General features: G+C 33.0%; 2 protein-coding genes across 9 annotated transcripts in view; one reads left to right on the forward strand and one right to left on the reverse strand.

The window, feature by feature from the left end:
- The window catches only part of LOC124957546 (G protein-coupled receptor kinase 2), a 27,008-nt gene extending 20,754 nt beyond the window's left edge, over positions 1 to 6,254 (reverse strand). For 2 of the 6 annotated variants that reach the window (XR_007103661.1, XR_007103662.1), the window contains exon 1: positions 5,309 to 5,555. The gene's annotated coding sequence lies outside the window, so the exon portion shown is untranslated. Of the gene's footprint in view, positions 1 to 842; positions 1,334 to 5,308; positions 5,556 to 6,109 lie in introns of those variants that run through there. The other 4 variants (XM_047514560.1, XM_047514559.1, XM_047514561.1 and 1 more) reach the window with 4 other exon arrangements.
- Positions 4,920 to 15,000, forward strand: part of LOC124957548 (lysyl oxidase homolog 3A-like) — a 12,051-nt gene continuing 1,970 nt past the window's right edge. Inside the window, exons 1-5 of one of the 3 annotated variants that reach the window (XM_047514564.1) lie at positions 4,920 to 6,338; positions 11,998 to 12,144; positions 12,667 to 12,942; positions 13,267 to 13,473; positions 13,910 to 14,207. In XM_047514564.1, the coding sequence (XP_047370520.1) occupies positions 6,116 to 6,338; positions 11,998 to 12,144; positions 12,667 to 12,942; positions 13,267 to 13,473; positions 13,910 to 14,207 (1,151 nt within the window). In that variant the 5' untranslated portion in view covers positions 4,920 to 6,115. Of the gene's footprint in view, positions 6,549 to 10,365; positions 11,035 to 11,997; positions 12,145 to 12,666; positions 12,943 to 13,266; positions 13,474 to 13,909; positions 14,208 to 15,000 lie in introns of those variants that run through there. The other 2 variants (XM_047514565.1, XM_047514563.1) reach the window with 2 other exon arrangements.

Below are 15,000 nucleotides of genomic sequence, written 5' to 3' on the forward strand. Positions count from 1 at the left end.
TAAGACGACGATATTTTTCTTTCGATTGTTTTTAAAAGAGAAAAAGAAAAGAAAAAGGCATTTCAATCGATCGTATTTCATGAAAGTATTATAAATGGATCATCATAGTCACGTTAGTATATATATATATATTTACCCATTTATACTTATATAAGCTATCTACATACACACACACACACGTATATATGTATATATACGTTCAGCAAGAAGGTACGCATTTATTATCATTGTTATTACAAGTTGAAAAAAAATCGTTCGTTAAATAATTCGTTGATTATTAAAACAAGAAAAAAGGAAAGGAAAAATAACAACTTTTATACGAATCTGTCGACGACGACAACGACGACAACGACGACAACGACAACAACGACGACGACGACGACGACGACAAAAATATTAACAAGAAAAATAATAATAATAATAATAATAAAAAAAAAGGAAAAGAAATAAAAATGAAAAAAAAAAAAAAATAAAGAAAAAGAAAAAGACAAAGAAGGGAAAAAAACATTTCAATGAATCGTATTTCACGAAAGTATTATGGACGCGTCATCGTAGTCACGTTTGCATATATACATATATAGCTATCAACACGCACATACGTACATGCATACATGCATACATACATACATACATACATACATACATACATACATTATACGAGAAGGAACGCATTTATTATTATTGTTCGCATTTGCATTTCGCAGGCGAATCCCGCGACACGATACGTCGAGGTGAGTGCATATAATATCTATGTGATATGCGAAGCAGGTGTACCGAGCGGATAAAGATAACGATGCGTCTAACCACCTGATACACCTGATACCCAGAAGTAATCCAATAACCTTTTTCATCGTGTCTCGATACGACCGTCGATAAAATAGCTAACCAGCCCCTGCCTCCCCTCTTTCACCCCTTTTCTTCTTCTTCTTCTTCTTCTTCCTCCATCTCCTCTTCCTCATGCTCCTTTACCCCTCATCTTTCCATAACACTTTACCCCATTTCTCTCCTATGACCGTCATTGCTTGCATGATGGGTTACACATTTTCGTGAGCATGCAATATTTTAAGTTAATTTTCATAGTGTTCTCCGAATTAAATTACTATATAACAAAGCTTCTCTAGAAACAACACCTCTCTCTCTCTCTCTCTCTCTCTCTCTCTCTCTCGTCCTTTTCTCTCTCTTTCAACTTAATTAAATATATCTTTATCATACCTATATAATTGTTATTATATTATTAATGAATATACGTGATAATTCATGACGTGAAGTTCTTTTTAATAGCTTGTTTCTTTATATAATGCGAATTATACACGCGATCTAATCGTTTGGAATTATTAAATATTTATAAAAGAAAAAATTTATACGTCCAACACCATATATATATATATTTAATATTAAGGGAAAAGAATATATATATATATATATATATATATACTCCTTTTCTTTAATTTATTAGTATTTATAGTTATTTATTAGTTATTAGTATTTATATTTAATAATGTAAAATTAGCTATTGTCATATGTCTAATTCGTTATAATATATATACTTATATGCGTATATAAACCCACAAATACTTATTCGAATTTATATTCATATATTCTCTGGAAAGAAAGAAAGAGAAAGAGAAAGAGAGAGAGAGAAAGAGAGAGAGAGAGAGAGAGAGAGAGAAAGAGAGAGAGAGAGAGATCTAGACGAGGTCGGAAGCCACGTGAAAATTATCTCGAATAACTTCCGACCAGACGATGACGAGTACGACCAACGACGATCGTTCGACGTCAGAACAATCATCGTTCTTCGTCGTTTAATAATTTTCGAATCTCGAAACGTCGGAACATCTATTATTCAAATCGATTTGAAATGTTCTGAAGAAATTTAAGAAGTAATAAATAAATATGTCGGGGAAAGAAATCATTTACGAAATTGAAAGATATTTCGATGTTATAATAGAAAGGGTACTTATGGGATATTATGGATTAGTTCAACAAGAAGAAAAAGAAGAAGAAGAAGAAGAAGAAGAAGAAGAAGTAATATAACAAATGATAATTGGATCCTTCTCAAAAGGAACGACGGATTCTAAGCTTCTAATAAGCGACTAATGAAAAGCAATACCAACTTTTAAATTAGTCTGACGTTTCTCTTTCATATTACGAAAAGTTTATTCGCGATAAACAATATACATATGTACGTCTGACATTATCTTTTACTAAACAACTCTAACGCAATATTAAACGGAATTTTTTTCCTCGTGTCCCTTATGGTCACGCAATTACATTTTCTCTTTCCATCAAATTTCGCCTTTCGTCGTTCGCAAAAGAAATTTCTTTTTCCTTGTTTTTTCTTCTTCTTTATTTTTTTCTCTTTTTTTTTTTTTTTATTTTCTTCTTTTTTCAATTAATCCACGAATCTACGATTACTCTCTGTTTTCTTTACTAATTAAAATTGTACCACGGCGACGGAATATTAATGGATCTTTTTGTCAGAGTCCCTTTTTTTGATTACGTGATTACATTTTTAATTCCTTTAATTTCGACTTTCTTTTATTTGCAAAGAATTTTTTTTTCTTTTCTTTTCTCCCTCTCTCTCTCTCTCTCTCTCTCTCTCTCTCTCTCCCTTTCCTTCTTTTTCTTTTCAATTAATCCACGATCCAGGAATAATACCTATCTACTTTTTAATTTTTTTTTTTTTTAACTGATTAAACTTTTATAACAGCGACAGAATATTAATGGAATTCTTTTCCTCGAGTTTGCCTATGTGTTCATATGATTACATCTTTACATCCTTTCAATTTCGACCTTACTCGGTAGAATAAATTTTCCGATCAATTTACACGATGTTAACTCATTTCTTCGCTAATTATAATAATATATCTGGATATTATCGTATCGATAATATTTTACAAGATAATTGTTGGGATATAATATTAAATAATATAATACCGAATGATAGCGACGTAGAGAAGTGAACGATTAAATTTTCATTGTGATTAATTATTTATGATAAATTATTTAAGACGATTTATATATTAAATCTATTCGATAGTATAACACATATCTTTTCTCTCTCTCTCTTTCTCTTCTTCTTTCTTTCATCGTGGGATCGAGTAGAAGAAGAAAATATTAACTATTTAGAAAAGATTTCTTTTTATCTCTCTCACTCTCTCTCTCTCTCTCTCTCTCTTTCTCATTCTTTCTTTATCGATGACTCTCACTCTAATTTTTCCCTTTTTCCGAAGGAACAAAAGTCAAAATTTCACGGCAATGATACATCCAAAAGAGAAACAGATAAAGATAGAGAGAGAGAGAGAGAGAGAGAGAGAGAGAAAGAGTGGAGTACAATTTTCCCGCGGAATATCTACTTTTTTTGTATTTTTTCTTTGCTTCGTTATTTAAGTTATTTAAATAGAGTTTCTTTTTTTTTTAATAGTCAATTATAATATATTTCTCTTTTTCTCTTTCTCTCTCTAACTGCATTTCTCTTTTCTATTTGTATTAAAGATTATCATCATCCCTTTAAACAGACTAGGCTGTAGTATATTTTTTCTGTCTCTCTCTCTCTCTCTCTCTCTCTCTCTCTCTCTCTCTCTCTCTCTCTCTCTCTCTCTCTCTTCCTCTTCCTTTCTTCTGCTATTTGCATTAGAGATTTCTATCGTTTTCTGTCTAGACGAGATAGACAGAAATAGAAAAAGATATGTGAATAAGGAACATGTAAAAGTAATACCGTAAATACCGATAGGCTTTTATCGTATGAAAGGAAAAAGAAAGAAAATGAAGATTTAGGCATCGATCTTCTCCATTGGTGAATATTCTTCATCGTCTAATATCATTGTCACATAAATTTCCTCGTAACACCCGTTATCCTAATGTTTGACAAGAATCGACCGTTCCGATCCCTTCTATCACATACTAACATCTTCCCTTACGCTACCCATCCGTCACCAACCCCTCCTCCTCATTTCTCTATTCGATCTAAGAAATTTTACGATCGGAATCTTACGTATTTCTCTTCAATTGAAATTGAACTATCGATGATTATCAAAACGTTCGATCGATCATTTTATATTTTATACAAGCGATAATTTCGCATTTTTCCAAATAGTACTAATATATTATATTGAGATTAATTGTAATTGTAAGATTATTATTATTATTATTATTATTATTATTATTTCGTTCTTATTGAATACGTAAAATTATAATGCAGAAATAATAATATAGAAATAGTTAGTATATAGAAATAATAATATAAAAAAATTAAGAATTGCGAATAATAATATGAATATTTTTACACTTTGTTTATATATACATATATATATATATAAAAAAGGTATGAAAATATAGGAGAATGAAAATGTTAATTCGAATAGAATAATGAAAGAGTTGTCGGAAGGATAGACGAAAATAAGAGAAAAAAAAAAAAAAAAAAAAAAAAAAAAAAAGAAAAAAAACAAAAGAGACAAAATAAAATAAAATAAAATGAAATGAAATGATATAAAATAAAATGAAAAAAAAAAGTCGAATCGATAGAGTACGATACTCGGACTAACGTGAGAAAATCGCCGGATATAAGCTCTCGTTCGAGATTTCAAGAGGACGCGAGTAGATTAGGATGAGGTTAACGTCACTCGAAGAGAGACCCGGCTCGGCTCGACGTGCGTGTCACGCACATGTATTGAATGCACGTGCATAGCGTGCATATACGCGAGGAAGAGAAAGAGATGGAAGCGAGAGATATGTTGGGAGAGTGGTTAAGAAGAGGATAGAGAGAATGGAAGAGAGAGAGAGAGAGAGAATAAGAGAGAGAGAGAGAGAGAGAGAGAGAGAGAGAGGGAGAAACAGAAAGATACTGAGAGAGAAAGAGAGAAAGAGTTCTGTTTTATCGACGGAGTTAGTCGTACGTACGTAACGAACACGAGTCACGAGCGACGTCGAAACTCATCGACATTGAAACTCGCGTGGTTTAACACGAGACACACGAGTCAACGGTGAAGAGAAAACGATGAAACGAAAGATAATACGCGTGTGTGCGTGTGTGTATTGGAGAGAGAGAGAGAGAGATAGAGAGAGATAGAGAGAGAGAGAGAGAGAAAGAGAGACGAAAGAAATAGATAAAGAGACAGAGTGGGAGAAGAAGAAAATAAAGGGGAGGGGGCAAGTACCGTTCGGGTACACCCGGTATAACGCAACCGTATCGACGCAGAGGAGCGCGCGATCGTAAGTGCGAGAGGAGACACGATGAAGAAGAAAACGGCAATGGCTGCCGGCACCGCTGCCGTGACGGGAGCGCGCACCTTCTTTTTATTTCTCTTACTTCGTATTTGCACGTTAGTTGTGCGCTCTCGAACTTAATGCCGGGTCACTCGTTGTTGATCCTTTTGTTGTCGATTTGGCCACGAGGAAAACAGACAGAATGATGTTTCTCTTTTTCCTCCTTCCGTTTTTGAAGGAGAGCACGCGTATCCGACGATGCGGTCCAGGCCGGTTTGCAACGATGCGATTCGTCGGTTATCGAACCGCGGTCCACCACCACCACCACCACCACCAGCACCACCACCACCACCACCACCACCACCAGCACCAGCACCGGCACCACCACCACCACCACCACCGCTACAACAGCAGCAGCAGCACCACCACCACGACTACCACCACCACCACCACCACTGCCACCACCACTATCACCACTACCACCTCCTACTTTAATTCCTCTTCCTTTACCACCCCCACCTACTTCTCCTACTCTACTACACTGCTACTACACTTACTATATTACTACTACTTCTGTTGCTGCTGCTGCTGCTGCTAGTACTATCACCACCACCACCACCACCACCACCACCAGAACGAACACGACCACTACCACTATTGCTATAATTTCTTTCTCTTCTTCTGTCGTTCGCGCTCTCACACAGTACGTGCGAAATGCTAAGAGAATGGACGGATAGGGACTGAGAGAGAGAGAAAAAGAGAGAGAGAGAAAAAGAGAAAGAAAGAAAGAAAAAGAGAGAGAGAGAGAGAGAGAGAGAGAAAGACGATCCCTCGTGATCGTCTTTTAAAGCGCCCTACAGGCACGACTATTGTAAACGTCGAAATTGTCTTGCGTGTACCGTACCGTACAATGGATAAAAACCGACTGGCATGCTCCGTGGCTATGAGAGAGACACGATGCACCGCCACCGCCGGTCGCCGCCGTTGCCGCCGTTCAACGCTGCCGCCGCCGCTGCCGCCGTCGCCGCCGCCACCGCCACCACCGCCACCATCGTCATCGCCGCCGCCGATGCCGCCGTCGACACGAACGAATAATCGTCGTCGTGGTGGGGAGGACGAACGGCAAAAGACGAGTAAGGATGACGCGCGAAAGCGCATGCCGCGATGTTCGTTGGTGGGACGAAGAGAAATTATGAGAGAGGGATAGACGCGCGGACGTCGACGATTGGGCGTGGTAGAGTCCCTAGTTATAATACTGTCTTCGTTTGTCCCCTTACCATCGATGACCGCCATCTTGGGGAATCGTCAAAAGCCCGGCATATTCGAATTTTCCAAAGACCAAAGTATGTGTATATATATATATATGTATATATGTATGTATGTATGTATATATAAATATATATGTATATATATATATATATATACATATGGTACGCGTAAGAAAATCATAGATTCTTATTGTTCCTAGTATTCTAACGATTAACTTAACGTGCCGATCGACGTTCCAGTCGATAGTTCCAAGAATTTACGAGAGATATCGCGACGTTTTATGTCGCGCGTAATTCAAATACTTTATCGATTTTGAAAAAAGTTACGTTATTGATTTGCGTTTATTATGATTCTTTTCTTTCTTTCTTTTTTATTTATACATAATACGACGACGATTGTTTATTATTAATATTGTTATTATTATTATTATTACTGTTGTTGTTGTTGTTGTTGTTATTATTATTATTATTATTATTGCAATGGCTTCGATACGATAGAATAATATTAGAAAGTACATAGGTACATAGAAATGCTAAGATCGTCTTAGGAATTCACCTGTGAATCGCGACTTACGTACTTAATTTTTGATATAAACGTCATAACATATAAGTACGCGCAATTTATGGTGCCCATTGTCCAAACGAAAAAGAACTCTACTGTCCCACTTTCCCCGTTCATACTATACAGACGATCCTCTCTCTACAATCGTAGGAGTAGTAGACATTGACGTATATCATCGGATCATACATACATAGGTCGTACGAGAACGAGTTTATAATTTATAGATTGGATATAAATAATTCATGTAACACGACTTTATCGCCCACACATTACTTTTATTTCCTTTGAAAAAAGAAAATAAAAAAAAAACAAAAGAAAACGGAAAGAAAAGGAAAAAAAAACGAACGAAGAAGAAAAGAAAAATAAAAAAAAAAGAAAACATCTTATCCCATTACAAAATTTATACATCGATAAAAATATATATACATATATATATATATATATATATATACATTCTATATCTTCAAAGGATTACGTAAATCAAATAATTTCATATTTTTATTTGACTCGATATCGATCGAAGTTTCTCAAGGATGATCAAAAATAATCGAGATTTAGAAAATCAAATTACTTTTTTCCTTCTTCTTTTTTTTTTTTTTTTTTTTTCTTTCGTTTCGTTCTTTAATGGATTCAAATGATTTCATCCCTTACGATAAGAAGGCTCACGTTCGAAGTATGTCAAGAATTTTAGCCGTCGGCCGTTTTCACTAATAGCTTACGATAATTGCTTCGCCACGTTAGTCGCGGTTACGCCACGAAACGAAGCGTGTCAAAAGGAGCCTGTTATTCGAATTATATATGTATATATATATATGTACTTCCTTCTTCTTCTTTTTGTTTCTCTCTTTCTTTCACTCACTCTCTCTCTCTCTCTCTCTCTCTCTCTCTCTCTCTCTCATTTCTTTTTTTTTCATAACCGTCCTCGTCAAGTGGATGACGAGTAGCGTGAGCTCACGATCTAACAACTCTCCAGGAAGAAAAAAAAAAATGTCTTACACAAAGTTATAGATTGATTCGAAGCCGTTCGAATTAATTATCTTGATTTGAAATCATAAAATTTGTTCGTTTCTTTCTTTCTTTCTTTCTTTTTCTTTTTTTTTTCTATTTTTTTTTCGCTCTCTTTCTCTCTCTCTCTCTCTCTCTCTCTTTTTCTTTTTGAATTGACTTTCCGTCACGATATTTTTCTTCTATTTTTGTTTTTTGTTTTTTTTTTCACTTCTCTTCCCTTCCCCTTCCATTCTGTTCTCTTATTTCTCTCTTTCGACACTCTCACTCTCTTCCTTTAATAATCAACGTTACCCTTTTCGAATCGGCGACCCAAACGATTGTGAAACTCCGAACGATACGGACTAACGTATCGAATAACAACGACCACGTTTTGCTCAGCCACAGAGGCTTTCTAAACGTCCAGATCTTTTTCCTTAGAGATCAAATTGCCATATATCCCTATTTCTTTTTTTCAATCACTTATCCATTTTATGTATTTTCACGAATGATACGACACACGCATCGATACGGTCCAAGATGAGGAAAAAAAAAGCAAAAAAAGAAAAAGAAGTAATAATAATAAGAAGAAGAAACGTATAAATAAATTATGGAAAAAAAGTTTGCCATCTTGTATCGTTCATCGTTCATTTGACGATCGATCAACGTCTTAATGAATTTTATTTATCATCGATTTGTACGAAAGAAACAACGTTCTGACTTCCAAAATGAAAATAAAAGAGAAATAATAACAAATAAATAAATAAATAAATAAATAATAATAATAATAATGAATAAATAAATTAGACACGAGAGGATAGGTCGTCTTTTTGGAATATTTCTTCTCTTAGAAAAAGAAAAAAAGAAAAATCCTTTAACATCACCATCATCATTTTCACGAGAGATAATGAATATCATTATCGTTTATTCGTTTTATTTGGGCGTATTTTAAACGATACTTTGACACAGTATACGATGAAAATATGGAAGAGGAAGATAATAATAATAATAATAATAATAATAATAATAATAATAATAATAATAATAATAATAATAATAATAATAAAATGAATAAATAAATTTAGTATGAGGGGATTGCCATCTTGTTTACATTTTTTCTTAGAAAAGGGAATCCTTTAATATCACCGTCACTTTGACGAGCGGTCACGAGATAATGAATTTCAAAGGAAACGAACAATGGCGCCACATTTAGCCGGCAATGACTGCTCGTGCGCTTTAGACGAAACAGCCGGATAACGTCTTCGACGATCCCTATCGAAACCTTCGGCCATGCATCAATGGAATTCGAAGAATTTCTCTGAAGAATCCGATCCGTACTTATGTAGTACGTAAAAGCCTTCTTTGGTGGTGACTCGACGAAGCGATTGCGCATATTTCCACGATGTCAAACATAACTCATAGCTATGCTTTATCAACGATTGAAAGGGGGGAAAAAAAGCAAAAGAAAGAGAAAGAAAAAGAGAAATAAAAAAGGAAATATACGAAATCTGGTCAGCCAGTTCTTTTTTTTTTTTTTTTTTTTTTTTTTTTTGTTATTATTATCATTATTGTGGCTATCGAATTGTTTACACTTCTTCTTTCTCTTCTTTTTTCTTTTTAAACGTCGAAATGGAAACTCGTAAATCGAACGAAATATTCTTCTTTCTCTTCTTTTTTTTATTTTTTATTTTTTATTTTTTTTATTTTTCATAGCGCAACATTCTAAAATTTTCTTTCAATAAAACGTGATAACGCTTGCAAATTTTTCTTTCTTTGAACTTTTTTTTTCTTTTCCTTTCGTTTTTTTTTCTTTTTTTTTTTTTTTTTTTTTTAAATATGAAAAAAGTAAGAATATTTTTGTTCGATGGTATAATTCACATTGAAGATTTTGTTCACAACGTAAGCTATGAAACTTACAATATTTTCGTTTAATTATAATAATATCATTTGCAAATTTTTCTATTTCTTTCTTTCTTTTGATGAAATAATGAAAAAACTTGAAATTTTGGTTTGGTCGAAAAAAAACAAACAAAAAAAAAAAAAAAAAAAAAGAAAGGGATCTGATCGTACGATAAATTTAAGCTTAGTCTTTTAATTTGGAAACGTCTTTAATTTCAATCATTTCATCGCTGTCGATGAGAAAAAGTACTTTGAAAGAGAGAAAGAAAAAGAGAGAGAGAGAGAGAGAGAGAGAAAGAGAGAGACAAAGAGAAGAGAATGAGGGGACTGTAAAAAGAGAGAAAAAGAAACGATCTAGCATGTGTGCCTCTTAAGAAGTGCCAACTTCTCCATATATACATATATATATATATATATATACTACATCGTTCGTTGCGTTACGTAGACGATACTCTTGCGTTACATGAGAGAGCAAAGATATTACATTGCGTGATCGGCGGTGCACGCATCAGTAGTCCGGAGAACGGTAAACGAAATACACGTGTTGCTTAAGTTTTTTAATGTGTCCAGACGGACGTTCGCGGGACGAACGATTTCGAAGAAAGATCTTTAAATTTTGACCTTTTAAAACGATCTATGATAGAAATTTTTTATCGAATTACAATAGCCATTGCCAAATGTATCGGTATATTAAAAGAAATGAATCATTGATAGCCATGCTTTTTTACGAAGCTATTCGAAATGTCGAATTTCGTCAATAATATTAAAAAATTTCATTCGTGACGATATAAGCAAGAAAAAAAGGGAGAGACAAAGAGAGAGAGAGAGAGAGAGAGAGAGAGAGAGAGAGAGAGATTATAAGAAAATTTGAATGAAAAAGAAAGATCCGAAAGATGAGATTGAATAATTTATTAAGCGAGAGAGGACTGCTCGTTTTAATGACGATCGTATCAGCTTTGTTTGATCTTTACGTGATCGCCGATGACGATAACGTATCGACGATGGAGCGCGCGAAAAAGGCACGAATGGTGAAGAAGCTTAAAAGAGATTTTCGAAAGTTAAAAAAGCAAGAGGGTGCGATAAAGTTGGTCGGTGGTGAGAATGGCGATTACGAAGGTGGGTACGTTTTGAAAAGTTATGAAGAAAAGGATAAAAAAAGAGAGGAGAAAAAAAAGAAGAAGAAAAAAAAAGAAACAGAGAGAGAGAGAGAGAGAGGGAGAGAGAAAAATTATTTGAAAGATCGTATAGCATTTAAAATTTCCCGCAAAAATATATATTTTATGATGGGATGAAATCGATTACGCGGATTTTAAGGGTTCTTTAAACGCGGAATTTAATTGAACAAAAAAAATATATTTTTATCAGCTGACGATTGTTTGGTATATTATACTACTAACGTTATGTAATGAATGATTAAAAAGAGGTCAACGCGAGTAAGATTTATGTCAACGACTATGTACTTGACGCATATAACACATACGTGACGTACTTAGACGATACCGTGAATCGTGGGGTATGTAGATGTACACGAATATATATATGCATATGTACATATATTCATAAATATTAATTTTACATATATATATATATATATATATATATATATATATGCTTAACGCATCTATGTGTTTATATATTTAACAAATAAAAAAAAAAAAAGAAAAAGAAAAGAAAAAATGTATCGATATATTAAGAATATTTTTTATTCTTCATATTCATATTAATCGAAGATATAATGAAATTTATGGGTATATTGCCGTGGCGTAATAATCTTTTTATTGGCATTATCTTCTCGCGCGTCGATCAGTCCGATGTAATAATAATGGATGCCTTAACGACTTCACCATTTTTATCAAGAGATCCTTTTCGAGGGAATTCTAAAATTCGAACGTCATCGCGATATCGTAGATTCTTAATTTAGATCGTTACGACCGATCTCACGTTGAGAATATTGAACGAGTTATTTTTCTTTTATTTCTTTTATTTCTTTTTCTTTTTTTATTTATTTTCTTTTCTTCTTTTATTATTATTATTATTTTTTTTTTTTCAATTCTTCTTTTTTTGTCATTTGTTATCCAGGTAATATAGAGATATTGCACGAAGGTAAATGGGGTAGTATTTGCGACGACGAATGGGATTATTTGGAGGCCAATGTGGTTTGCAGGCAATTAGGGTTCGACGGTGCAATTAAACCGACGACCAACAGTCATTTTGGACAGGCCAAAAGTGAGGAAAATCTTTTGTTGTTCTTTATTTCTTACTCTGTTCAACCTCGAAAATACTATTAGTCCATCCTTTCTTTTTTCCTTTCTTCTTCTTCATCCTCTTATTTTCTTTCTTTTATTATTATTTTTTTCTTTTCTTTTTGTTTTACTACTTCTCGAAATAGCGTTTATCCAAGGACCATTTCTTTATTTTTCTTCTTTTTTCATTCGAGATTAGTTGGACCATAGTAAGAACCATTTGAAGAAAAATTTTTCTTTTCACTAGTACCAATGTATAAAATTATTCAAAATGAAAAAAGAAAAAAACTAATGTCTTTTTTTTTTTTTTGTAAACGTATATAAACTCATTGTTGAAATAAGTAATTAAGAATAATTGAGAATATTTATTGATTTAATTAAAATCTCGACCAATGTGATAATAAAAAAAGGATCGTTTGATCGAAGAAGATCGAAGTTATAGATCAGACGATCGATTTTCTTATTTTTCTTTTTTTTTTTCTTTCCTTTTCATTTTTTTTTCCAGGGAAGTATTGGATGGATAATATTTATTGCGACGGTACAGAAGAGGAACTTTCCAAATGTCGTTTCGATGGATGGGGAAATTCTGATTGTGAGAGCAACGAGGCTGCCGGTGTTATTTGTTCTCACGAGGAAGAAAAATTGTCATTGTCTTCCTCGTTTAAAGAGAAACAAGAGAAGTCAAGGATCAAGGATGTGCATCAGCAGGGCATGGCCTTACGATTGGCTGGAGGTCGAGTTCATAACGAGGGTAGACTTGAAATTAAACTGGGCACAGCTGGTAAATTAATCTTGTTAATTCATTCCGTAACAATAATAATAATAATAATAATAATAATAATAATAATAATAATAACAACAACAACAATAAATATAATAATAAAATCATAGAAATGTAATGTAATATAAAAATATAATAATAATAATAATAATAATAATAAAATTATTATTAGATTTTTTTTTTTATATTTTACAATCATTTTCTTTCTCTATTGTATATTTTCTTTGATTTTTTTCCCGATCTAATCACCGAGGATCGTCGGCAAACTTGAACAGAACGTGGGTACACAGTTAGGTACATAAATACAAGCGTTTGCCGTTCTAGATTGGGGTGTCGTATGTGGCGACGGCTGGTCCCTCTTCGAAGCAGGGGTGGTCTGTCGTCAACTAGGCCTTGGCTACGCCTCCGACGCGACACAAAGCAACTATTTTGTCGGCGAGACTATACCCATAGCGATTAGCGGTGTACGGTGTCATGGGGATGAAAAGAATCTGGTTGAATGTTTACACGATAGAATTCCTGATTGTTCAGGTATGTATTATTACAGCTGAAATTCTAATTATAATTCAACCAGATCATGTATATATATACATATGTATATGTATATGTATTATGTTACTTAAATGTTTAATCTTTAAATTACATATTTTATTTCGAATAATTGGATAATAATCCTTGATTAATTTCTTTAATTTCTTTTCTTTTATAAAAATAAAATATTTTTATAATTTCTAGAAATCATATTATCAAAATTGGAATTTCTAAATTTCTTGCTTTTTTATTCGTTCCTTTTTTTTTTTAAATAAATTTTATATCTAATCAGATAACAAGATATAGAATTATGTTAATGTTTAACATTTTTACATATTGTTTAATGAGAAATTTGATATATTCATATTTTTATAGATCTATTAATGAATTAATAAAAGAATTATATAAAAAACAAATATATATATATATTATATAGGTGGGAACGAGAATGTAGCGGGTGTAGTGTGTTCTCGAGATATGCCTGATCTCATTTTTGATCATATCGAGTTAATGAGAACAGCACATTTAGAAGATCGCCAGCTTTACTGGCTTCAATGCGCTATGGAAGAAAATTGCGTGGCTTCGCGCGCATACAAAATTCAAAAGGAATCATATAATTGGCATTTTGAGAGCAGAAGGCTCTTGAGGTTCACCGCAAGGATTTTAAATGCCGGAACCGCTGACTTCCGACCAGCCGTGCCTAAACATTTATGGGAATGGCACATGTGTCACATGTAAGTTGTTTTGATAAGCGAATGACGTCTGTCTTTCTCTCTCTCCCTCTCTCTCTTTCTCTCTCTCGTGACAAGAAAATCTTGACTACGATAAAATCTCTATTCGATGTATGTACGTATTTCTATTTTTTTTATTCATCTTTTTTTGTTTTTTTTTTTTTAATCTATCACGACGGATATCAAATTCGTACGTGATTTTTCCCGTTTATTTCGTTTTATATTATTTTATCGAAGTTTAAGATGGCAAAAGTTAAATAACGATGGAAATTTTCAAATGATATTCCATTTTCTTTTTCTCTTTTTTTATTTTTTAAATCGTAAAATAAAAATACTTTCATTTTTCTCGCGCCAGTTATCTCTCGATAAAATATAATACATTAAATTCGATGAATGTTGAATTAATATTACGATCTATTTGATTATAAAAGGAGACGTTTGTCTATCAATGTTATGCAATTTCAAGATTAAAAAAAAAAAAATATTTCACTCGTCATTTCTCAAGAACTTAAAATATATTGAAGTCATTGAAAGAATTAATTAAAATATGATCCGTTCGATAGTTCGTCAAATTTTCTCAGGCATTTTTTTCTACATTTATAAAATAAAAACATTCTTCGCTCGCGCCATTATTGTTTTTCTTTCTTTTTCTTTTTCAAAGACATATTATATAAGCATATATAAAATTAATTAAAAAATTAATTAATACATTAATTTATCTCGTTACATCGATCGATATATATATATATATATATAATAATATGAGAATGACCTTGTTAGTTAGCTTTTCAATGTT

Source organism: Vespa velutina, chromosome 1 (genome assembly GCF_912470025.1).
Source record: "Vespa velutina chromosome 1, iVesVel2.1, whole genome shotgun sequence".
Lineage (NCBI taxonomy): Eukaryota > Metazoa > Arthropoda > Insecta > Hymenoptera > Vespidae > Vespa > Vespa velutina.